The 24665-nt window shown below is 41.1% G+C and overlaps 1 protein-coding gene and 1 long non-coding RNA gene across 2 annotated transcripts; one reads left to right on the top strand and one right to left on the bottom strand.

Annotated features, from left to right (window-relative positions):
- Positions 1 to 3643: 3643 nt before the first annotated feature.
- Positions 3644 to 12203, top strand: LOC117817235. Its single transcript, XR_004632109.1, has 3 exons — positions 3644 to 3895; positions 11216 to 11283; positions 11382 to 12203. It is a non-coding gene; the product is annotated as an uncharacterized LOC117817235 (long non-coding RNA).
- LOC117817191 (potassium voltage-gated channel subfamily A member 3-like) lies at positions 4888 to 6432 on the bottom strand. The gene is given in 6 exon segments (XM_034689731.1): positions 4888 to 5282; positions 5285 to 5607; positions 5609 to 5696; positions 5699 to 6160; positions 6163 to 6354; positions 6357 to 6432. Coding segments are annotated over 6 exon segments (1536 nt in total).
- Positions 12204 to 24665: the final 12462 nt, after the last annotated feature.

Below are 24665 nucleotides of genomic sequence, written 5' to 3'. Positions count from 1 at the left end.
ACATTGTTTACCTAGTCTCTGTGATCCAGTGTTTAGATCGGTTCATTACAATGTGCTATACCCTGACTGTTATCTGGTTTCTGACATAATGAAACAGCTTAAACCCCATTTCTTCAGACTTGCATATGCTGAACCTGTGTTCTGTTGCTTGCCTTGCCTGTGCTCTAGTGTCATTTCTATTTTGGTTTGTATTATGACTTTTTTATTTGTGAATTATCTGTTTGTTTGTTTCTTTGTAAAGCACTTTGTGACAACTGTTCCTGAAAGGTGCTACATAAATAAATGTATTATTATTATTATTAAAGACGAGTCAGTGAGTTACAGTTTAAATTTCTGTTGAAACGACTGCTTAACATCTCATTACATCCACCAGCTACCTGCTAACTCATGTCTGTCTGTAAACTTAACTATAAATTACAGTTCAATGATCATTTTGAGCAGAATAAACATTTAGCTTAAAGACAAAAAAAACACAGCTGAGCAAAATAAACATAAAACAGTGTTAATTCAATAAGAAGCTGATCCATGGTTTAGCAATGTTGATTGTTCCTGCAGTTTGATACCCAGCAGCCCTGTGTGAAACAAAAACAAGTTCATGAACAATGCTGTGGTATTTAATCTTGCGTAATGAGATTCCTGCATTCCTTATCTCTCAGTCATATAACAGAATTACTGAAATGTTTGTCTTTTAGTTTAAATACTGTCAAAGCAACACTCCTCTCAACATGATGTCATAATATCTCAGCACACGAGTCTGACAAATGTACCTTAAATGTGATTCTTACCTCTGCGCAAGCCACAGAGAGACAAACCGAACCACAGGTGTCCCTCCTGAAGCTCTGCCGGTGATGATTTGCGGCGCAGAGTAAATTGCAGATACGTTCTCATTTCCCTGAGTTAAAATACATTCAGCGAGGACTTAATTCCACCAAAGGAGACAGAGGGAACAAAAGCACTCAGCAGTTCTGAGGCAGAGCACCTCAAGCTGCAGGTAGCATGGTTTCTGGAGGTCATCATTGCTCATGTGAAACTGCACATTCAGCAGAGTCTCAACAGAGGATGAAGGGTTAAATTTATGCAGGTCAAACTTAAACTGCCACACTTTAAAATTGTACTGCATAGATGCTTATAAAACATGTGAGGTGAAGTCTTTTCTAACCTTCAGAGGCTGCGTTTACCTTCCCTAAGTGTTTTGTGTGTGTGTGAAAGAAATGTACACACAAGTCAAAGTGGGGACCACGTATTATAAAACAGGCAGTAGTATTGTACAGTATTATAGTTATTTTATATTGATAACATAAGAATAAAAATTAAATAATTTGCTATGACCCAATTATTGACTGAGGCAGAGACACAGAGGTGAGAACTCATAATAACCTGACAGGCTTCAGTCAGGTCATGTAAACAGCTTATCATATTCATAACTGTTTCCAGACATGTTAAAGATATTGAAAGAGACAAAGGTCTATAATGAATAAAATCATGAAATATTTCTCCACCTAGAATAGACTATTATGTTAAAATCTGATAATTCATAATTCTGTAAAATGAGAGTACAGTTTAGCTGAACTTCAAACTTCCCTCTGTCTTTATGAGCATCAGACTAACATATGAATAATGACACTTAAAATCTTCTAAAATATGAAATGTGACATTCATCAAGGAAGTAACAGACATTAATCCTTTAAAATAAATAATTCCCACTTTAGACAGTTTCATGACAAACTGGTACATAAGAATACTCCAGAACACAAATAACGTGTTTGTCACTAAATGCTCTGAGGAAGGACCCTCAAATCCTGTTGGTAAATTAAATGTATAATAATCGGGATAATCGTGAAACCGTGATTATTTCTCTATCAATAATCATACCACCAAAATCTTTAATCGGTGCATCCGTAATCCTCACTAAGCTGCTCAGCAACATGGACTTATTTGTGTATTACATTCAAGTTGCAGGATCATAAAAAGGTACAGAGATCGTCTGAAACAAACAGGGCTGAATAACTTCACCAGTAAATTCCCTCTTAGTTGTAATAACCCAGATGATCCACTAGAGGGCAGTAGAGCTGTTTTTAGAATGATGAAGCTTTGTGTTGATTCAAAAACAAGAGCTCAGCATGAGCTCACACAACAGCTACACACAACATCAGTTCTGCTGTTTACATGACACAGACGGTAATCCATAAATAACAGTGCAGCTCATAGAGCACACTGAGTAACTCCACAACTTTAAACTGATTCACTGTTTAATGAACTATTTGAAGTTACATTTGCAGCTATTTGGTGCTAATTTCTCCAACGTGAATTCTGCTGCTTGTCTTTTATTTAAAATGCATCACTTTAAAATTCTGGACTTGTCGATTAAAAATAAAAAAAAAGATTGACAAAGCAAAAACTACATCACAAAGGCTTCAAAGATTCACTGTCCCACCTCAGAAAGCACATTAAGATGTAAAGCTACATGCTTGTATTATCCAGGTGAACATTTTTAACACAGTTGTCTATGCTTGTAGTAACTCAGTTGCTGTTTGTATTCTATGATTTATTGTTCTTATTATTTCAAGAGCATCAAATCTTGATATCTGTGGCATGTGAGTTTAAAAAATGTAAACAAAATGTTCTAAATAAACAAGGTAGCATAATGTGCACCTATGATTACTTGACGACACTTGTGTGTTGTGAAAATACAACATTTTAAGTTTTTTTTGTAAAAGTAGTTGGAACACTTGAGTTAAAGTGCTGTAGTATATGCCTTTAAAATACTCAGGTAATGATTTGACTTAACAACTTACACTCGTATTGGAGTAATAGCAGTCAAAAGTTTGGAAACACCTTCTCATTCAAGGGTTTGTATTTATTTTAATTATTTGAAACACTGTAGATTAATACTGAAGACATCATAACTATGAAAGAACATACATGGAATTATTTAATGAACAAAAAAGTGTTAAACAAAGCAGAATATGTTTTATATTTTAGATTCTGTAAAGTAGCCCCCCTTTTCCTTCATGACAGCTTTGTGCACTCTTGGTATTCTCTCAGTCTGCTTCATGAAGTGGTCTCTTTGAATGGTTTCTAATTAACATGAGCCTTGTCAAGAGTTGATTTGTAGAATGACTTGCCTTCTTAATGTGTTTGAGACCATCAGTTGTATTGTTCAGAGGTAGGGTTAGTACACAATGGATAGCCCTATTTGACTACTGTTGTAATCCATATTATGGCAGAACCATATTATTTCATAGTTTTGATGTCTTCAGAATTAATCTGCAATGTTGAAAATAATTAAAATAAATTAAAAAAACATTGAATGAGAAGGGGTGTCCAAACTTTTGACTGGTAGTGTAGTTTGTCCTGCACTGGAAACTGTGAGATAAAATTATAAATAAATATAGAATAAGATCCAAAAAGAAATGTATATGATAAATAAAAGGATACATGAAAGAGGGTCATGGGAGTTCTTTTGTGAAACTTTTGTGCACATTGAAAGCCAGCTGAGAGCAGATGTGGAGCAGCAGCGGTGGTGTTTTTAATTTTGTGACACTTGCAGCTCCTAGGCACTTTGAGCGAGCAGCAGCACATGTGCAGGAGTCTGCTGGAGGGGCTGAAAGGTGGCTGATGTCACACCTAGTTGGCATGCCAACTCGCAGAAAAGGAGCTCACATCTGAAAAACTGAGCAGCTGGGGCTCTTTCTGCATAAACAAAGGAGGAGACGCTCTGATACGAACGCCTTTAAGGAGTCTTTTTACACGTCTGACGAACCTTTTAATAAAGCTACGGGCAGCTAACTTCGCCTTAAGGTCTACTTATCCTGAATATTTTAATAGCACAGATTCATTATTCAACTCCGTAAAGCAGCTGACTCTCTCCTCCAAGGACACACAGGTGAGACAGGTGAGACTGAACACACAAAGTGAAAACGCAACACAATGTCATGGCAACATTAGAGGAGGGGGTTACCCGGGAAACCACCGTCGTCATGGAGACTGCATCACAAGGCGTTGTTCAGCGAGTACGAGAGAGGAGGCTGGACTGCTTTCCTGCACGCTGTTTTCATCCTGACGTCACTGCGCACGTGACTTCTCTCACACAATTATTCACGCTTTATACATTTTTCATGTCACATCTCTTTCTCATCGCTCTGCAGAGATATTGAAGCCAAAGGTTATAATGAAGATTAAAGCCAGGACTCTTCATCTCGGTTTATTTCATATAGGCTCGAGGCAGTTGTGAATAAAATACAATTTTACGAAAAGCTCGACTTATTATTATTCATGATAAGCGTTTCCACAGACACCACTGTGTGTTATTACCTGAATAACAATCTGAAACAACCTCAGAGTCCCACATCTCCACAGGTTATGATATTAAATATAACCTTTACAGGTATTATTGGACTATATGGATAACCATTGTCTAGTCATTACGGTACTGGACAATGACACTTCTTTTCTTCCCACGAAGCACGAAACGTCGTTTTTTTTTTTTTAAGACTGGCGGGTAAATGCAAATATAGTAGACTATGCTACACGTGTAGTCCCAGTCATAAACATCAACAACTTCCGCATGAACATCAAGATATGTAGGCATCGAGTGGCACAATACGCTGCGTAAAATTGTCCGTTTTAACAAGACACTAACTTTGTAAGTCTCCCAGTGCGGTCTTTTGGAGAGGGGTCGCATAAATACTCGTGAGAAATACTCGAGATACACTGGTAAAAGTCCGAATTTTCCTGCTGTTTACATTTAGAAGACTTGTTAAAAGAGACATTTACGCAGCGCTCACTCACAGATATGGACGGACACGTTACGATTGGCTAAATATAAAAATAATATTATAGCTACTATATCTTCATGCTCGTTAAATGATCCTCTGCGCGGCTCATTTAAACATCTGTGAAGATCTTTTTGATGTTCACACAGTTCTGGTTGTTCTCGGTGCTGAAGTTGGGCTGTTTGAACGCGCTGTTGATGCCCTCCTCTATCACCATGTAATCGGATTTGCTGAGCGACGAGGAGCTGCATGACCTCCTCAGCTCCTCGGAGGGGAGGTGCTCACAGCTGTCCGTGTGCACGTACTGTGGGTGCTCCTCTCCCTCCGTCTCCCTGTGATAGAAGTAGTTGAAGTTGGACACAATCACTGGCACGGGTAAGGCAATGGTCAACACGCCAGCTATTGCGCACAGAGACCCCACTATTTTCCCCCCGATGGTCACCGGATGCATGTCACCGTACCCCACTGTAGTCATGGTGACCACAGCCCACCAAAACGCGTCTGGATGCTGGTGAAGCTGGACGAGGGGTCGTCTGCTTCTGCAAAGTAAACCGCGCTGGAGAAGAGGATAACTCCGATGAAGAGGAAGAAAATGAGCAAGCCGAGCTCTCTCATGCTGGCTTTGAGGGTCTGACCCAAAATCTGAAGTCCCTTTGAGTGTCGTGACAACTTAAAGATGCGGAAGACCCTCACCAGCCTGATCACCCTCAGGATGGCGAGCGACATGGCCTGCTGCCCGCTGTTGATCTGCCTCTCGGCCAGCTCGGTCCCAAGAGTGATAAAGTAGGGGATGATGGCCACAATGTCAATGATATTCATGATGTTTTGGAGAGGTAGTTTTGCTAGGGCAGGAGAAGAACCTGACCAGCAGTTCGAAGGAGAACCATATGATGCACAGAGTCTCTATTATAAAGAAGGGTCTGTGAATGGGCTCTGCACGTGGGGGGCAGTGCCATTGATTGTGGGTGCCACTGTGGCTTGGTCCCTCTCATCCCTGAACTCGGGCAGAGTCTCCATGCAGAAAATCACAATGGAAATCAAAATAACCAGCACTGAAACTATTGCGATCCCCCTGGCTGGCCCCGAGCTCTCAGGGTACTCAAACAAAAGCCAAACCTGCTTTTGGAAATCGTTTTTGGGCAACACGCGTTCCTCTTCTTTTATAAACCCCTCATCATCGCGGAATTTCTGCATGGCCTCCTCTCCGAGCTGATAGAAGCGGATCTCCTCGGAGAAAATATCAATGGGGACGTTAACAGGTCTCCGTATGCGCCCCCCTGACTGGTAGTAGTAGAGGATGGCATCAAAGCTGGGTCTGTTCCTGTCAAAGAAGTACTCGTTCCTCAGAGGGTCAAAGTAGCGCATCCTTTTCCTCGGATCCCCAGCAGCGTTTCTGGAAACTGGTTGAAAGTTTTCAGCTGCGTCTCGAAGCGTAAACCCGAAATGTTGATCACCACCCGCTCGCAGCATCCCTGGCGGCTGCGCCCGTATCGATCCACGGACAGGTGAGGCGCCGAGAGCACGGCGGACTCCTCCAGCATGTTTTCCACCGTCATGACGCTCCTCTCCACTTCATAACCCTGCTCTCTTTGGCGTTGTGGCCCCTGCTCCCAGCCGACGAGGGTGTCTGGATCACACTGTAGTTCTGGACATCCATACAGGTGGTTTTGGGTCTTGAGGGGCAGAGTGCGCCACGCCTCTCCCATGCAGCCAAAGCCTACAGCTTTGGAGAGCTGCGGCCGACGCCACTCACATCTCTTCTAACCATCACCTATCTGCGCGTATCCACACACTGAGCCGCTGCGCTCCCCTCTGCCTTTTTCCTTTTTTTTACAAACACGTCGACACCCGCCCACGGCGCGCATATGTCTGACATACGTCTAACCAGCCGCCCAATCGGAAATAAACTTGACACTTAGCATGTCGAGCACACACCTTAAGTCAAGTGTGAGGGGAACAGAGCCCCTTAATGCAATCACATCCACACCTGTTTGATTGAAGTTGTTTTTCTGTGAGCACATGTCTCTCACATCTCCTTCAATGAGCGCCGAAATGATGCTATAGACCTGAGGTGTGAGGTTTTGACGTGACAGAGAATGAAAAATCACACCAAAAAAGACCCTCAGCAGCAGCAGCAGCAGCATCTGGCACTGTGTCTGCAAACAAGTCGATGATTGTGTCTCACACTTTGGACACGGACACAACAATGCTGTCACCAGTCTTTACATCACTTTCCCCTGAGAGGCTGCAGCTGATGTAATCGGGATTATGGGGGCTACACTGTGCGCATCAGCATGTCCCACAAACCAAACCCAATGCACGCAAACGGAATCCTTTAAATCTTCGGGTTTGTTGTGTCTCGGCTGAGCGGGTGTTGCTCTCCATGGTGCTGAAAACAAAGCGTGTACAAATCGGCGCGCGCTCTTTCCTGCAAATGAGCAATGTGTGGCGTTGAGTCCATGTGTGCGCTCGTGTTGTACACTGTTACCACAACACAGAAGCTTCGAGATCAGTAACCAAAAAAAAAAAAATCATTTCCGGCATGTGTTGGTGGCGGACGCGCCTGAAAGAAGCTCCTCGGCTGTCAGCCTTTGTTAGAGCTGTGATTAATGACGGAAATGCAAAAGCAGTGTTGTTTGTAATTCATACCGACAGGCATCATCAAAGGCGTCCGTCACTGTCTGTGCTTTTATAGGAGGGTTAATTAGTTCAACTGGGATTCAAGGCTAATACACAATCTCTACTTTATTATTTCATTGAGTCAGTTGTTTAAAAAAGGTTCACCAGGCAGAGCTGAGCCTCTCCAAATATGGCAGCGTGTAGCTCTCCACATTAATATACTTAGGAAATCCTCTTAAGGCGGATGACACTGATCTAAAAACCCTTTGAGCTCTTTTAGACCGTCTGAAAAATAAGTTATAGAGCGTGGGAAATCCTTCAATGACAGGAAAACTGTTTACTAAACTGAAGCAGACATTACAATAAAAAGGGGCAGTGGGTGATTTTTTTGGGTTGTGTTTTATAAAATGAGACTAACAAATCCCATAACTAGAGAACTTAGGAAAACAGTACTGGACCTCATAGTTAAATTGCCACTAAAGCTTGTTGAACCTTTTTTGGGGATGCTTTGAAAGATAATCAGGTCTCAGCGAGTAATGAGCCCCGGATAGGCAAAAATGCTCTTATCAAGTCAGACCTCAGGAACCGGAGTCTTCCATCTGGCATCATATTAGAAATCCTTTTTATGTAAAGACAAAGATGTCAGGACTTCCATTCTTTCAAAATGAGTCCCTTAGCAACTATCTTCCCCAGTGTCAGTGATTGTGGCGCAGAAGTTGGGAGACCTTTAGTTGACTGTGAGCCGCTGAGGATAGCGAGTCCAGACCCTTTTCCAGACAGTGAAGGGCAGAACCACAAGGCATGGGGACAGTGGGCCCTCAGACACTCTGTATGAGTCAAACAGCAGCGAGAGAAAAGAGTCACATTTGTAAAAACTACATTTAGAATAATACAGACGGTGGACATGAAAGGTGACATATGCAAAATCGACGTTTTAATGGTTCTCTACCTGATATATGTTTCCCTGGAATGTGTACAAACCCCCCGAAAATGAAAAAAATCCATTCTGCCTTTTTTGATCTCTCCACCTTTCTGTAAATGTGTGCTGAAAAGAGCCGTTTCAGTTTTCAGGGTTTTTCATACGTCACAACGCCTTCCAGTCTGTAACGGAAGTCAGAGCTCGGAGCTTGTCCAGCCCATACACTGTAAAAAATACAACTCAACCCCTCCTCCATTTTTCTTTCCCTGCACACATGTGTGCTAACAAGAAGCTTAGGAGGGATGCATGCTAGTTGTAGGCTGTCTTAATAAAAACAAATGTCGGTAGCGCTAGTTAGCATAGCTACATGTTCGTAGCTGTGTATCAAGACACACGTCGACATACTGACAAATAAAACAACAAGAAACCCTAACTCTGTGACCGATCATTCAGAAAGGTCCTGCTGCCTTTCTGGCAGAGGTCAGCTTTACTCCTCACATCTGCAGATTTGAAGATCTGGTGGATGATTTAAATTTTTCATGGAAAAGTGCTAGCACTAGTTAGCATAGCCACATAGCTACATGTTCGTAGCTGTGTACCAAGACACACATCGACATACTGACAAATAAAACAACAAGAAACCCTAACTCTGTGACCAATCCTTCAGAAAGGTCCTGCTGCAGGCGCCTCTCCGTCAGGATCAGATTCTGGATCAAATTCAGAGGGTTGAAGTAACGCAGGCCTGTGAGCAGCCTGTATATTCAGCCAACATGTAAACATTAGATCAACGTGCTGGAGAGCCGAGGCCACATCCACTTCCTGAGGGGGCGTGGTCAGAGAGCTCATTCTCATTTAAAGGCACAGACACAGAAAACAGTCTGTTCTGAGCAGGGCTGAAAAAGAGGGGTTTACAGGCATGCCAAAATCTGATTTCAAAGTGTTTTTTGAGCAATAAACTTTCAAGACATGTTTTGGGGACCTCTTAGACTAATATATTTTGATGAAAAAGAGCGTAATATGTCACCTTTAAGGTCTTCTTCTAGTTTTTCATTTCCTGGAATACACATATTCTTCATGACCCATCCTGCTCTCAGGACAGTGGACTCATTTTGTGTCCATTGAAGCCCTTTCCAAATAGGCTGCAGGCTTGCAAATGTTTCCTCTGTCGCTGCTCGGTGACTTATTAAAGCATCTGTGAGTAGTTTTCTGGCTGGTAGTGAAACAGACCGACATTTACACTGATGTATCGTTATGACTTCAAACAGCTAACAAAACCATCAGAATCAAGATTTATGACTCCTAGTGGTTATTTTTAATTTCTGAAATAGCTTTCAGGGGGGTAGGTGTCAGACAAAGATTAACAGCACCCTGCCAATGCAGCCATTTTTTTTAAGCAGATTTATCATGGGAGATATGTTTGACTATTAAAAGCAGCAGGAGGAAAACATCTAACACATCCACAGGATAAAATCAACAATGAGATAAAAAGCAGGCCTATTGCTGCCACAAGGGGGCACTAAAATAGACACAAAGCAAAAGTTCCCTACAGGAGCTTTAATATTTCTTCTTTTCTTTTCAATCTTTCATATCTGCAGCCCAGAGGTGAAGTGAGCCTTTCTGACTTTTCTCCATTACTTTCTACAGTAGGAACATTTGCATCTCCATCCTCTATTCTCAGAAGACACAGTCACCAACATGTGAACACAAAAATTCAAAAACTTTTAGCATTATTTGTTCCTACAGGAAAAATAAAAAGATGACAGATCAGATCAGAATCAGAAATACTTTATTTATCCCGGGAAACAAATTCTATAAACAAGTTCAGAAAAACTTGTAATAAAACAAACTTTCCCAACAGGTAGTACCAATCCTGTCTGATACCATGTCAGTGAGACGACCTCTAGACCAGATGAGAGGTTAAAAAGTTAGTCAGCCGGGGCACCGTTTGCCCAGCGGTCTAAGCGTGAGCCCCAGAGGCTATAGTCCTCACAGCTGATTCGTCTCCCGGCCTCTACCATTTGGCTGCATGTCTTCCCCTTCTCTTTACTTCCCACGTTTCCTTTCTCTCTTCAGCTGTCTTATCAAATAAAGGCAAAAAGACCCAAAATATAACTAAAAAAATAAGTTAGTCAGCTACTTAGACAATGAATCCACAATTAGAACGGTAAAATGTGTGCTGGTTACAAACTACAACAATTCTCTGGATGGAGCTTGAAAACATTAATGCTGCATCTTTTCCTTCTCCACATCTGAAATATTTTTTTTTGGTTTGGACTTTTAGAGAATAAAGCTCTGACTCTGAGAAACTAAGGTTGGCATTTTCCACTATTTTCAAATGATTAACAAAGAAATTAAAAAAAGCAGTATGCAGTTTTACAGATCATGAATGTGTTTGTTTGTTTCAGCCCCAGATTTAACACGCTGGCTAGAGGATAATACTTAGAGAACATAATCTTTATGGAGGACTGAACATCTTCACTTTTTGTATGTTGAAAACCTGCTTAGGATTAACTTTTTGCAGCTTTTTGGCCGCTGATGTTTTTTGTGTGTTTCTCAGATACGCTATGAGATTTGATGCATTTAAACATTTGCTGGTAGACCCTCTCAAAACGTCACTTTAACATGTTTTACAAACCGCATGTCTCTTTCTCTGTTGACACTTTCACAAATCAGAGACTTCCCCTGCCAGATAAATCAATCAATTCCATCAGCAAGCACTGAAACATTTTAATTTACATGTGCAAAAAGGAGTAGGAAGAAGTAAAAACGTATCCACTCCTACCCTTTTATTCACTATTTTCTGTCATTATATGAAAGCATCTATGCACTGTTAACTTAATTACATGATTATGTATTTTTCATTTTGAGAATTGTTTGAGTTAAAAGGCTTCTTTTCCCGAAGGTCACTGCAACACTGTGAGGATCCAGTTGGCGAGGCGTTTAAATTAGAATATGTCGTCTCACATGCAGGTATTTCTCTTAGCAGTTAATACTGTGAATGTTAATCTCAATGTTAAAGACAGACTCGTCGATACTGGCATTGATCATCCTCTCCTTCTGATTCCAAGCAGCTGACAGCAGAGAGCCGTGTGCTCAGATGGACTTGTATGGATTGATGTTGCTTGGACTTGTGACTGGGTCTTTCTCATCACAGTTGACACATCACACAAACACCTGCCCCAAACAATTACGCTGCTGTACCACTTCAACTTCCACGTAGTTGCTTCTCAGAAAGCTCGGCAAGTTTTTTGTCTGGGTCTCCATCTCCATGGCAACAAAACATAAAGAGTTTTATGAAAAGACAGAAAGGAGTTAAGTTGCAAAGTTATATAATTTCCGGTCCGACTCGTGCAGAAGAGAGTTGACCAGAGACTATTTTTCACATGCCCAGCTGAGGAATGAACATGTTACATATCAGGATGAATAGGGAGCTTGCTGCACCGTGCGTGTGTATGCAGTGTGTGTGAGGACTGCAAGGCCACTTATCAAACACAGAAGAATCAGCTCAACACAAAGCAACGGATATAAAGCTTAGACCCTGGGCAGGAGAGGCACTTTCATTTTCTAACAACAACACTTATTATCAAGCCCCCTTTGACCGAAACGCCTCCGGCTCCTTCTCTGTTTCTTCCTCTCTTTTCATCCACTCCTCTCTCCAGTTAAACATAATAGCTGAAACAACATACTTTTAAATCCCTCTGGGACTTACAGGCAGTGTTTATGCTTGTGAACACAGACTTATTGAGTGTATCAGCAGAAAAAGAAAAGACTGATATTTACTCCATCATTTCTGTCTGCAGCTCAATTACACCGGCCCTGACCCTGGTGTCATTCAAATCTACTGTGAGCTTTTCTGATAATGAACTGCGATCTAATCGTTCCTGCAAAATGAGCATTCACAATAAACATGATGCAAATTCTGAATTCATTGCAAATGATTTAATCTAAATGCTTGTGAATCAATTCATGTCCACCAATGCTTTGCAGTATAATGGCCATGCTTTCACACCATTACGCTGCAAAAAGGATGAAGCTAAAGCAGGTCGCCATCAGCCTCCCTCAGACTAATTGGAGTCAATTTGGTGGTGAAAACATGCTGCTTGGGTTTATTTGAGATTCAGGAGTGGCATGTTGCATGAGCTGCCGTAGACATCCTCTTGCTGTGGACGTTCCGGACTCCAGCTGATACGAACGTGCTTTATTCCAGCGGCAACAGCTTCTACTACTCGTCTCATCACTATCACCGCTCCCGTTCTCTCTTATTCTCCTCGATACCTCTTTCCAGACCCAACTTGGTCGAAGCAGAAGGCTGTCTAACATGAGTCTGATTCTGCTCGAGGTTTCTGCCTGTTTAAAGGATATTTTTCCTCGCTGAATACTGCAAGGTGCAATGCTCATGCACTGTAAAAATGAAAACTTGAAATTGTTGGCCTGAAAATAATTTTTTGGTTAAGTAAAGAAAATGTCCCATTTTGTTGCAAACTACTATAAAGTAGTTATCTTAACTACCTGTATTTAGTCTGTTGTGTAAAGTTGGTCTCATTTCATAAGTTAGGTTGGCAAAAATTGAAATTATGGGTTTCAGGCTAGGCTAAATTATTTGAGTATGCTTCAGGCAAAGAACGAGGTCTCCAACTCAAATCTACGGGAGTCTCCCACACTATCAATTTCCCACATGTGGCCCATCTCTCCTGTCCTGTGTGGATTTTATCCCCCTAAAGGTGAGTATTTTGTTTAAGTATTGTATTCAAACTCTAGCTTTACAGTTGGTCAATTGATGGTGAGTTGATTCCCGGTTAATGTAACTTTAATTTGTTTAGTTAGTTTAATAAGGCATGGTCATTACCAATAGTTAGCTGCCTTGAACATTAGCTAGCTACCTTGCAAGTGGGAAAACGGTGCAGTAACGTGCAGTAACAAAGGTACATTTTCTGAACAAAAATAACAAGTTGGCACAACTATCACTTCTTAGTATGTAGAACTCAAAACTTTAAATTACACTACATATGAATGATAAGTTATCCCAACACAAAAACTAATCAGTTGGCTCAAATGTAAGATTTCTAGTTAGCCTCAAAACTCCAAAATCTAGGGCAGACAGTTGCCTAGAAATGTCAGTTTTCACAGCTTTTTTGTATTAACACTGTGATGGGTTAAAGTGGGGTAAGACTGAGGCTGTTTACGAAACCGCCTACTATACTAGCAGTACTTACTGATTTGTCCAAAATTTAGAATTTAGTATGTGAAAAAGAGCAAAATCGGCAGTATGCCAAAACTCCCCGGATGTTGTACTGATTTGGGAAAATGTCACAGTATGCATCAGACCAGTCTGCCTCGCGTACTGTTTCCCACAATGCACAGCGCTCGTTCCGTTTTTTCTTTTTTTCTTCTTTTCTTCTCCATTCTTAGGTACTGTAAAAATGATTACATTCCACATAAACCACTTCTTAACTTTTTAAATCATCAGTGGATGCTAAAGAAGCAGTTTATCAGTCAGCTTGGTTGTTGTTTCCTTTCGCTTTCCGAAACCGGAAATCCAGTGATGTCTGGCCAAGCGTACAGCAACACAGGTCGAACAGAACAGTCATACTACATACTAAATTCAAACGTAGCGTGTAGTTTGCAGTACCTACTGCCTACTACATTCGTTAGTAGTATGTAGCAGGCTGTTTTGAAAACAGCCTGAGTCTTACCCTGTCTTGGTGGTGGGTCTCTGTTCATAGTTTAACATAGAGTACAGTCTAGACCTGCTCTGTTTGTAAAAGCGTCTTGAGATAACGTTTTTGAAATTTGGCGCTATACAAATAAAGATTGATTGATTGTTGCAGACATGTATTTTGTAAAACACGGAAAACAGCAGATAGACTACCAAACTGTGAGTTAAAGCTAACACACACCCTTTAATTTCTGTATACATATCACACTTCTTATGTTATTGTGTTATTGAACAATGTAATCTCACATCTCATATTCTTCACATATTGTGCAGGACTATTTTTGATTACATTTTTACGAGACTGGCTGCATGTCTGCCTTCGAGGGATTGAAAGACGGAAAAAAATCCCAGCAACGCCTCTGCTGTGATGTTATTCCCATGCAGATACCATCTATGTGAGAGCCAAGGTGCCAAGCTTGATATCAAGTCTATTTTTTGAATACTACAGGTGATTTATTACTCTTGTAAAACACACAGATTGCTCCCTGGAAACTGGCATGTTTTACACATGCCTATGCCCACTCTCATGCATTCATAAATACTTAAAGAGTTTTTATTCCACAAGGTCATACCAGACATTCTCGCCACAGTGTTCAGTTGGCTGAGGATAAAATTTGCCTATTACATCCTCAAACCTCTGGAGCTAAAGATAGACTTGTTATCAGTCTGGGAAGTTTTAAAAAAAATGACTTATTAACTCTGGCAGAAGCTGCAATTTTAAGTGACGTTATGAATGACTTTGTGCCTTGTGGTCTGGAGGGAGACGAGGGCATTTGACATAATAATCCCCTCTAAGAGATCTTAACTGCATCCTTCATTCTCCAACATTGTGCCGGGGAAAAGAGGGCTGGTTTCCATCAAGAGTGACAACACTGGGACTGCTTTTTGAGTAATGAGGAGCAAGGGAGGTTTTTTCTGTCTGGCTCGCAGGCACACAATAGTTGATCAATACAGGCAGAGAGAGAGAGAGAGGGAGACAAAGAGAGAGAGAGATTGAGAGAGCAGCGTCCATCGATCATTCATGCATTGGCTGTGATCCCTGCCACAGCAGAATCATTACGCTCACATTGTCCGCTGCACGAGTCAAGGTGGAGGCCAAGGTCATAAATAGTGCAACATTGTTATTGCTGCTGTTTGGAGCAGGGAGATGAGGGTTAAATGAGCTGCTGTTGATTTCTCTCTCTGTCGATATCTTGTAAAATACTGAATTTGAGTTGACAAATTCAGTCCAGTCAACATGGCAGTAAATAAATGTCCAGTGTATTGGATAATAAAAGGCAACTTGCTTCAGAGAAATTACATTTAGTACAACTAAACCAAATATATTACATGTACACACCTTTGTATGAACGTAGTGCCTTAGTGTTGAAGAGGTCAGGTGTATGGTGCACATAGGATTGTTTAGTATAGTTTAACATCGGTCAAATTAGGAAAACGTAGTTTTTATGGTGAAATTTTAAAACTGTAAACAAGCTATGATCTCAGCCATAAATGTAATCAAGACGACTAAGGACCTGTGTGCACTGACAACATTCTTTCTGCTGGCAGCATCCACCACCTCAATTCCAGAGGGAACTGACACACTGGGATCCTATCTCACCTCTCTCTCTGCCTATCACTTACTTTAACTCTCCCTGTCCCATTAAAGTTACCAACCATAGACCTTTCTGGAGTCCCTGAGCTCCCTCGTCTCGTAGGTTCCTCTGAGTTGCTGCCGTAGACGCCCAGCTGCTGTGGACGTGGCAGACTCCAGCGGCGACAACTACTATTATCCGTCTCACCATTGTCATCGCTCTCTCTTTCTTATTCTCCTCTATCCCTCTTTCCAACCCCAACTCGGTCGAGGCAGATGTCTAACATGAGTCTGGTTCTGCTCGAGGTTTCTGCCTGTTACCTGACCTCCTATGTTTGTAAAAGCGCCTTGAGATAACGTTTGTTGCGATTTGGCACTATACAAATAAAGATTGATGGATTGACTGATGATCTCACTGGCGCTTACTGTTTCTAGGTAGCACAAAGAGTCTCCTGGCACTTCTATCTGCTTTCTCTTGATAGTGGTAGCAGTAGTTCTGCCTGTAGGGACTTGGCTTGGTAACTGGAAGATCAGCAGTTTAAGTACTGGTATAAAAAATAGTATGGGAATTGAAACCGATTGCTTGAGTGATGCCAATTCACTTCCTGGGCACTGCTGAGGTGCCCTTGAGCAAGGTACAGAACACCGGGCTGTTAATTAATGGTATATAAACACTAATGCTTCAACATGATTCTGTGTTGTAGAGGTCCAGTTATTGCCCTGACCAAGTGGAAACTTTGACTTGCTTGTAGCAGCAGAGGTAAATTCAAGAGATCACCATAGTCATTATAAATGTCTATGTTTGAACTACAACTATCTGGACCAAATTTCAGCCCAGTCCAACTGATAGTGGAAAAAAATACTTGAGATGTTCCATCCTACAGACCAGCCTTGCTGTCACAAAGCCACAAGCAGGTAAAATAACAATGGACTTCCATCAGATCCGTGTCCTGCCCATCTCTGATCCACTGGGGTCTGGCTTCATGCTCTCATCCGTCAATACTCACCGACTGTATTTTCAGAACACAGGTTTTCCAGCGGTAATTACTGAATCAACGACCAACGGATTCCTCTCCTCATCCATGTCGTCTTTATTGGCCTCTGAAAACCTCTGACCTGTTGACTCCAGGCCTGGCTTTGCTCATCATGACTGTTTGTTGTTGTAGTTAAGTAAAATACGTTCTGGCAATAACCTGAAAATTAACCAGATGATTTCATTTTGTTTCGGTGCCTGACTTCCTGTCCTGCTCGTCAAAAATAAAAAGTCTTGCATATTCGATCCGGAGGGCTCCGACCTGCCAAATCAGAGATGGAGCCGATACCCAACGAGCGGAGCGGATCCAGTGGAAGTTAATACATTGACTAGAATGGAAACCTGAGATAGACAGGACACAAATCCAGTGGAATTTGGCCAATAAATAATAATCCTTTGGTTGCTGTGAGCAGATAATGCGGCTTCCCAAATAAGTCAATTAAGAAAGTTCCTCTTTATTCAAATAAAGATGTACCTCAGGGTGCGTCAGGTTTCTGTCAGATTTTATTCACAGCTACAAATGTATAGTAAAGGTTATATGTAGCACTGCAGAGGGGATACAGTAGTGTTTTTGGTGTATGGGTCAGAGTATTTGTTCTGTTTATGCCAAGATTTCAGATTTAACATGCTGTATGCTTCAATAAATCCGTCTCACCAAGGAAATGCAAGCAGCTGCTGCCACGGCGATACACCATACAAGCGTGACACACATGGAGGACGGTGAGGGAATTCAACTCAGCATCTCATCTACTCCTGTGCCTTTATGTTATGGTTGCACTTAAGGAACCAACACACAAAACACAGACATGTCATCACCAGCGCATTGCTATATATAGTATAGTAGATGATTATGTTTGCATAAGTGTCTCTCGTACACACAGAATCACACACACTGAGGCAGAGGCCAGACAGCACAGACTTTTACGACAAACAATTTCTTGCAAACATGGATTGAGAGCGGAAACAGAAATATTTGTATGAAACAGAAAACCCATAACTGAATGATAAACACTTCTGATTAGCATCATATGACCTTTAACAACAGAATCAAATATGAATTTTTATCAGTACTCTCGACTAAAGACAGGCCCAGTTCGGCATTTGGGGTAGTAGTCGTGACTCCTGAGCAACAGCCACACTATCCTCCGGGATGTGACGGGGTGTGATGCCAGTATCAAGAATTACAGCCCCAAATATAGCATGCGACGTGGAGCATGTGTCGTTGTTATTCCGAACAGCATCCCTGCAGTGAAATGTGAAGGTCGCTGGCAACGAGGAGGGTGTGTGTTCGGGAAAAAAAAATCCAGCTTCGTGGATTAGAGTTCCCTGGGGAGAACATGCTCTGTGGCCCCTGCATGACATGCTGTCACTGTAAAAGATTGGTGGGGCCACATTGAAAGACCCCCCAGAGGATTGGATCGTTGGTTTATGTTGGACCTCAGAGGAGTTAGTTCTCAGGAGCAGAGAGGCCAGGGGTGGGCTTGGTTGCTAATAAAGTCTCCTCAATTGATTGTAGATAGAGAGGCCTTCACGTTGGTCAAAAGGTTGATGAGGGGTGATCTATTTACAGACTCATCATGCAAATGTAGAATCTGTGCTCAGGCCTGAGTATTGGGAAGTGTTCTGGTGTACATTTGTAGTACGCTTGTAGTATTGATCAATCATATATCAGCAGGTTTTTGGTAAATGCAGGAAAAACAGTCCTTATGGAGAGCAAATGCAGGCAGGACACAATCAGCTGCAATGATATCCTGGTTCCTATCAGCAGTAATCTGACAACAATGTATTCATATCTAACAGATATGTGCATACAATTGCAATTAATCGAGTTTGGATTTATTGATTGATAAGAACGTATTCAAATTTGTTTTTTAGTTTTTGATTTTCTATCACATGGAACAAACATCATGTAGTCTGATACTTTGTTAATCTATCAGGGAGGTGTTTTCGCTAAAGCGTGTTTACATCTAAGCTGGCTGAAGGTGTTTTGCCATGCTACAGGTCTCCATGAGCGCTTCTTTTTCTCTGCCGCCGGACTGATTATTACTCGGTTGCGCTCCCGACTTACACCTGACCACGTTCACATGCTTATCTTTCTCAATAAGAACGAGTTGTTGCAGTAAATCCACATGTTGTAGCCTGAGCCTTCACTTTGTATGACTCTGTCTGCAGATATTATTTTTGAGCCTGCTTCATTTTGTACACCTCATTATCATCCGTAGCTATTTAATACCTTCAGTTATAAACATTGTGTCGCTAAGGAAAATTTGATATAGGGGAAAAAACGCATTTGGCATTGTGTTTGACATGGAAAACGTCTGTGTTTTATTGATTAATCGATATTTGATCGTTGACATTTCCCAAGATCGATCAAAGAAATACTTCAAATTGATATCCCTAGCATGCAAGTGTTGTAGAACTGAAAGTACTGAAATCTACAAGAGCAAACTATAGGGACCTGTTCTTTGTTTATTCTGGTCACTAAATGTTTAAAGCACTTCCTTTTTCCCGTAAATCGAGCCTTCATTTTCTTAAGCTTAGGAGGACCTTGTGTTATTGTGTCATTGTGATAAAAAATTACATTGTGCAAGTGTTATTTGCTATAAATGTATTATGTGGAATAAAAAAAAATATTTCAACTTCTATATCACATTTATTGCAAGAATCTTTAAAAAATTTCCTACGCATTGTATTAAATATGTAGTCCTAGTCTGTTTTATCTAATGTTCATCCCAAAACCAAAGTAGATTGTATAAACTAAAATGTAATGCAAGTAAGCAGCAAACGCTAATATTCAAAGGGAAATGTTCAAAGTATCTTTTTGAATTTGATTTATGCAGCACAAAAGCAAAAGATTATTTTTAATGGTTGCTGATTCATTTGCAGTCAAATTACAAACTTAACAACTGAAGATTTTTGCTCTGGATCTGATTCAAGAATGTCAGTGGGATATCCAATCAGCCTGCACAATATAAGAAGTACAGTATCACATTGCTCAATATAGCGACAAAAATATGAATTATGTAATAAAATCTAAATATATTTAATAATGATAACTACATGGAAATAAAAGATTGCATTTTGAAATAGCTCAGTTTGGTGTCTATCTGCTGTCCTTCATGTGTTATTCAATACACAAGTTTGTTACATGTCACTCCTGAATCCAAAATAAATCCCAAAAGCAGGGTTGTTGTTTTTTCCCTCCTAAATTGGCTCCAGTTAATCTGAGGGTGGTTGGTAGCTAGCTTCAGCTTTATCTGACTGCATGAGGAAGGTGTGAAAACATGGCCATTAAACCCAGGCCTCCTTCCAAAAAGCCAAATGAGCGCATGCTGGGAGAGGAAGCACAGCGTGTTATCAGAAAATCATTTACTTGTTTATTGCGATAAATTCAGACCGTTGCGGTGTGTTTATTGTGAAAGCTCAAACCACCATAACAGAACTGTGATGAAAAGCACAACACTGCTATCCATTAGAATATAAAGGTATACATATTCAGCAGGTAATATGAGTTGTCAGCATGAGCTCAGCAGGGTTAACAGCATTAGGTGAAAGGGAAAAAGACAATTGATATTCCTCCACCTTTGTTCCTGAACCTCTCAGAAACAGCTGCCCGCTGTATTATTTCTTCATATTATCAGGCTCACACCTCCCTGAAGTAGCCGATGTGAGACACATCTTTGAAGTGTGAACCACAGTTTGTGCGCAGCAGATGGGCTGACTAATGTAACTCCTGACTGGTGCTGTGTCAGTGCCGCTGCCAAATCACAGTGAGAGATGTCAGAGCGGCTCGTTGGGAATGTGACAGGCGGCAGCAGGAATCATCAGGACTGAGACGAGCAGGAACTCAATTAAAATGGTATTCACGATAAACAACGAAGCACATGCTCTGTGTTTCTAATTTTGGTTCTCTCAGCTGTTGATTCACTCCTCTTGTGTATCTGACAGTTTGAGATGTTGTCAATGAACCACAAAGAGCGTGGGGATGTAGGAGTCTCCCTCTGTGGTAACACAGCACTGAAGAACTGAAAGCTAGAAGGGATTCAGTCACTTAGATGAAGATACTTTAAGGTAAAGTTCTGATCAGTCAAATGATGAGTGACATGCAGAAGGTCTGTCCAGAAGGTATTTTGGTTTCAGTCTGACATTGAAGGTAAATGCACATGGATATAGTTATTGAGCTGGCATATGCTGCCAAAGTGCCATTTGGAGAGAAATTATGAATGCCTTAGTAAAGTTCCCCGAAGGCACACTGACCTTTCCAGGAAAATCCAGATGAGAAGAATACACAATGTGTTTAATATTATGATTGGGGAACATAGCAGTATATTCAACATTTCAAAATCAGGCTTTACAGTAAGAGGGGAGATTTGAGAGAAGAATATGACCAAGATGTTTTTTTTTCTTTACTGATCTGCAGCCTGTTTGGGAAGAACCTTGATCGTCACAGTGATATGAAGAAACCAGGCAGCAATAGTAAAACTTAAGTCTTATAGACCACTGTAGCACAAGTTCATAAAAAAATTTCTTCAGTCTTGTTGTCGTTTCTATAAGTAAAGACGTTTAAAATTTGTAAATACACCAAATTAAAAATATATGTCTTCTTTCGTTTTATTACACAGCAGCTCAGCTCACAGCCTCTTTGGTTTTGGTGGCTTAGATTTTGTTGGGTTAGGATTGCTTTGGAGTTAATTATTCCGTTTTTTTACAAGGTGCATAGCAATCCATAGGTGTCTCCTCCTCCTGAATGGGATTGGTAATTTAAATCAATAAAACCACAAAAAAAAGCAGTTTCAGATTAAAAATCTGTGTCTCACCAAAGTCCTTTAGCGAACTCTGGATGTTGAGCAAGAAGGCTGCTAGCTAAATTGCCACTAATGTTAAAATGAAATAATTATTACCAAGCCTTCTTGTTAACCACCCTGCTGTGTTTATACCAAGCGACAACCTCCGGCTGCGAAAATTGAAGCCAATGCGAGAGAGTTAAATTCAGCAGTTTCTCGAGTGTCCACTTGAGGCTGGCTCCGGAAGTATCGGAAACCACATACACACAAATTCAAAAAGCTGATCTTTACAGCAGAAATAAACATGTTTACAGCCTGGTACAAAAAATAAGTGTATTCTGGATAGTTTTGAGCACTCAACAGCAGTGAAAATACAACTAGAGGGGGAAACCATGCAGAAACTAGCAAAGTATGTCATAGTATATAAGGAGCTGAGTGAAAGAGACGTCAACTAAACTTAGAAAAACATATACGAAGCTACTACAATCTGGTTTGGCAGGACTTTAATTACAGGGAAGGAGAGCTTATACTGGTGCTGCTGTTATTTTCTGCATCTGTTTACCATGAATGAAAATGTTAAGCAAGTTTGAGGCCGGGAGTCAATCAGTGTAATGAGGACTACAGCCTCTGTACGGCGCACGCTTACAATGCTAGGCCAACAGCAATACTCCATAAAATGACCTTAGATGCATATAAACTTAAATCTTACATATGTCATCATCAGCACACATACTAGTTAAAGAAGGAAGTACACAAGGTCTACCTCTTATGCTCTTTAATATAATCAGGGCAACAGCAGAGTTGTCAGTCCAAACATCACTGGACAGAAAAATGGGTCAAAATAAAGGCTACAGGTACTATAGGCTTGTCTCAAAACAATATTATTTAAAAAAATTGGTAACTCTTGTCACCATTAAATGTCTGTTTCTTGTTTAAGAACATGAGACAAGCAACTTTAAACATGGTGTATTTTAAATACAATCAATTACCACCTGTTTTATAAACACACAAAATCATATTAATATATGCTAGAACTATTACTAACCAAAATTGCAATGCAATTAGAGATGCTGGCATCTATCAAAATTTTAAACAAGGAGACCTTTTAAGAAAAAAAGCTGTGCATATGAGAAATAACATTAACTTCGATTTAACAGGCTCAACACTCGTATACAGTAGCTCACTCACCAAATCATGGCTTCTTACTGAACATGCTTCTCAAAGAAGTGGTTATACCTCATGAGGAGGAGTCTTTCAAACCTTTTCTCAGACAACCTATTCCTCCTCGGAGTCAGCACAAGACTGCCCAGGCTAAACAGTCTTTCAACTGGTGCACTTGAAGGTGTTGCTGTGTTATATTTCATGGATATAGTCTTAATTGTTGGGAAACGGTGCAGGATCTCAAACTCTGACCCTGACTTCAGATAGTCGATTACTTCAGTTTCAGAATTGTAGGGAGCTAGATCCTCCTCATCAAAGTCAAAAAAATCATCTCCACTTCTGCTAGAGGCAGGGGTCTGTGGTTTCCTGCTCATCGTTACGGGAAATACGGCATTCAGAGGTTAGCAGCGTCCTCAAGGCATCTCTTTTCTCCTCTTCTTTCAGCCACCGCACTTTAAACTTGGGCATTGTGACAGCAGCAACGAGAGCATCTTTGCTGTCCAACACCAAATCGCGTCTTGATGGCCTGCAGAGGTGACATAGGAAGATTTGACGAGTTTAGATATGTACAGTGAAATTTGCACTGTATAGTGTTACATTAACTTGGCAGGAATCATCATGTGAGTTAACAAGGGATTGTAATATATCTTCAGACTCACTATAATAAATCCACCAAAACAAAACATTATATTTTTTTTCAGAGTCAAAATTAGGAAACAGACATACCTGTACTATGGCATTAGGCAGATCCACTGTCATCCGGGAGAGTCCGTTTTGCAGTGCCAGTGTCTTTGACTTTAAAACCTCCAGTGTTGGCAGGAGACCATAGTAGCAGTTATCCTCACCTTGTAATATGTCCAAAGCCACAGTGATTGGCTTCATGATTGTGCAGTATTCCTTAAGGAACTGATACTCCTGTTCAGTGAAAGCTTTAATTGCTAGACGAATGCAGAGAGAGTTTAACTCTGAAATGGGAATGTCAGTGATGCGGGACAGGGCATCATGGAACGAGTTCCATCTTGTTGTTGTTGGTACCACAAGTTTTCTTTTACACATCTCTTCAACAAGCTCAGAGGCCACATTGGAACGGCTGGTCTTAGTACAAACGGCAGAACACTTCCCAGTTGCACTTCTGTACACTATTTTGGACTCTGGGTTTGCTGTCAGCCATTTGTTAACATCATTGGTTGAAATCAAGTTCAGTGTATGCGATGCACATCTCAAGTCAGGGGGGAGAGAAAACTGTCCCTCTGGGTCAGTGCCGCTGGATAGCACCTCTTCAACATCTGTGAACTCCACATCTTCATTGTCCACGCCCTCCTCGTCTGATTCTGATGCTGCATTCTCATACATTTTGAAAGCCTTAATAAAATTTGACCCATTGTCAGTTACAGTAGCAGTCACCTTGTGTGACAGTCCATACGTTGAGTGAACCTGTTCAATTTCACTAGCCACAACATCATATGTGTGTCGTCCTTTAATTCTCCTGCAGGCAATAGCAGCTTTCTGGCACTGTAAATTGCTTGGGTTAATCCAGTGTGCTGTCATGCCTAAAAAGCTTTTATTGTGGCAAGTCCAAATGTCAGCAGTAGTTGACACATACTCTAAACTCTCAAATGTTTTCTTTAGCTCAGTCTCCATCTTGACATAACACTGGTCGAGGTTACCTGTATTTTGCCCAGTATGTTGCGAAAAGTTGGTGACTCCACTGTCGACAGTGGTAACATTTCCTCCACAACGTATGCTGCCACAAGCCGATTTATCTCTGTTTTCGTCACCTGTTGGTGTTAAAATCAAGTCTGGGCTGTGTAACCGGCGTCATGCTGTTATCTTGTGCATCACTCTGGGTCGCGGGGTCTTTAGTCACCAGCTTTGTATTAGCATGTTGCTAAGATACTTTTACCTGGGCGTCTCTATCGTCTCCGGTCTCACCCTCCATGACCGCGAGCCTAAATCACAGACACGTCATGTGAATAAGGTCAGAGGGCACCGCGGGGGGCACGTATGAAAAGGGGCGTTTGATTTGTTGTTCTGTACTCCCCTTATTTACACAGTCTATGGTCCTCTCGTAAGGCAGGTAGGTGA

The sequence above is a fragment of the Notolabrus celidotus genome, chromosome 1 (assembly GCF_009762535.1).
Source record: "Notolabrus celidotus isolate fNotCel1 chromosome 1, fNotCel1.pri, whole genome shotgun sequence".
Taxonomy (NCBI): Eukaryota; Metazoa; Chordata; class Actinopteri; order Labriformes; family Labridae; genus Notolabrus; species Notolabrus celidotus.
Note: the sequence above shows the minus strand (reverse complement) of the source record. Positions and strands in the feature narration are given on the sequence as shown.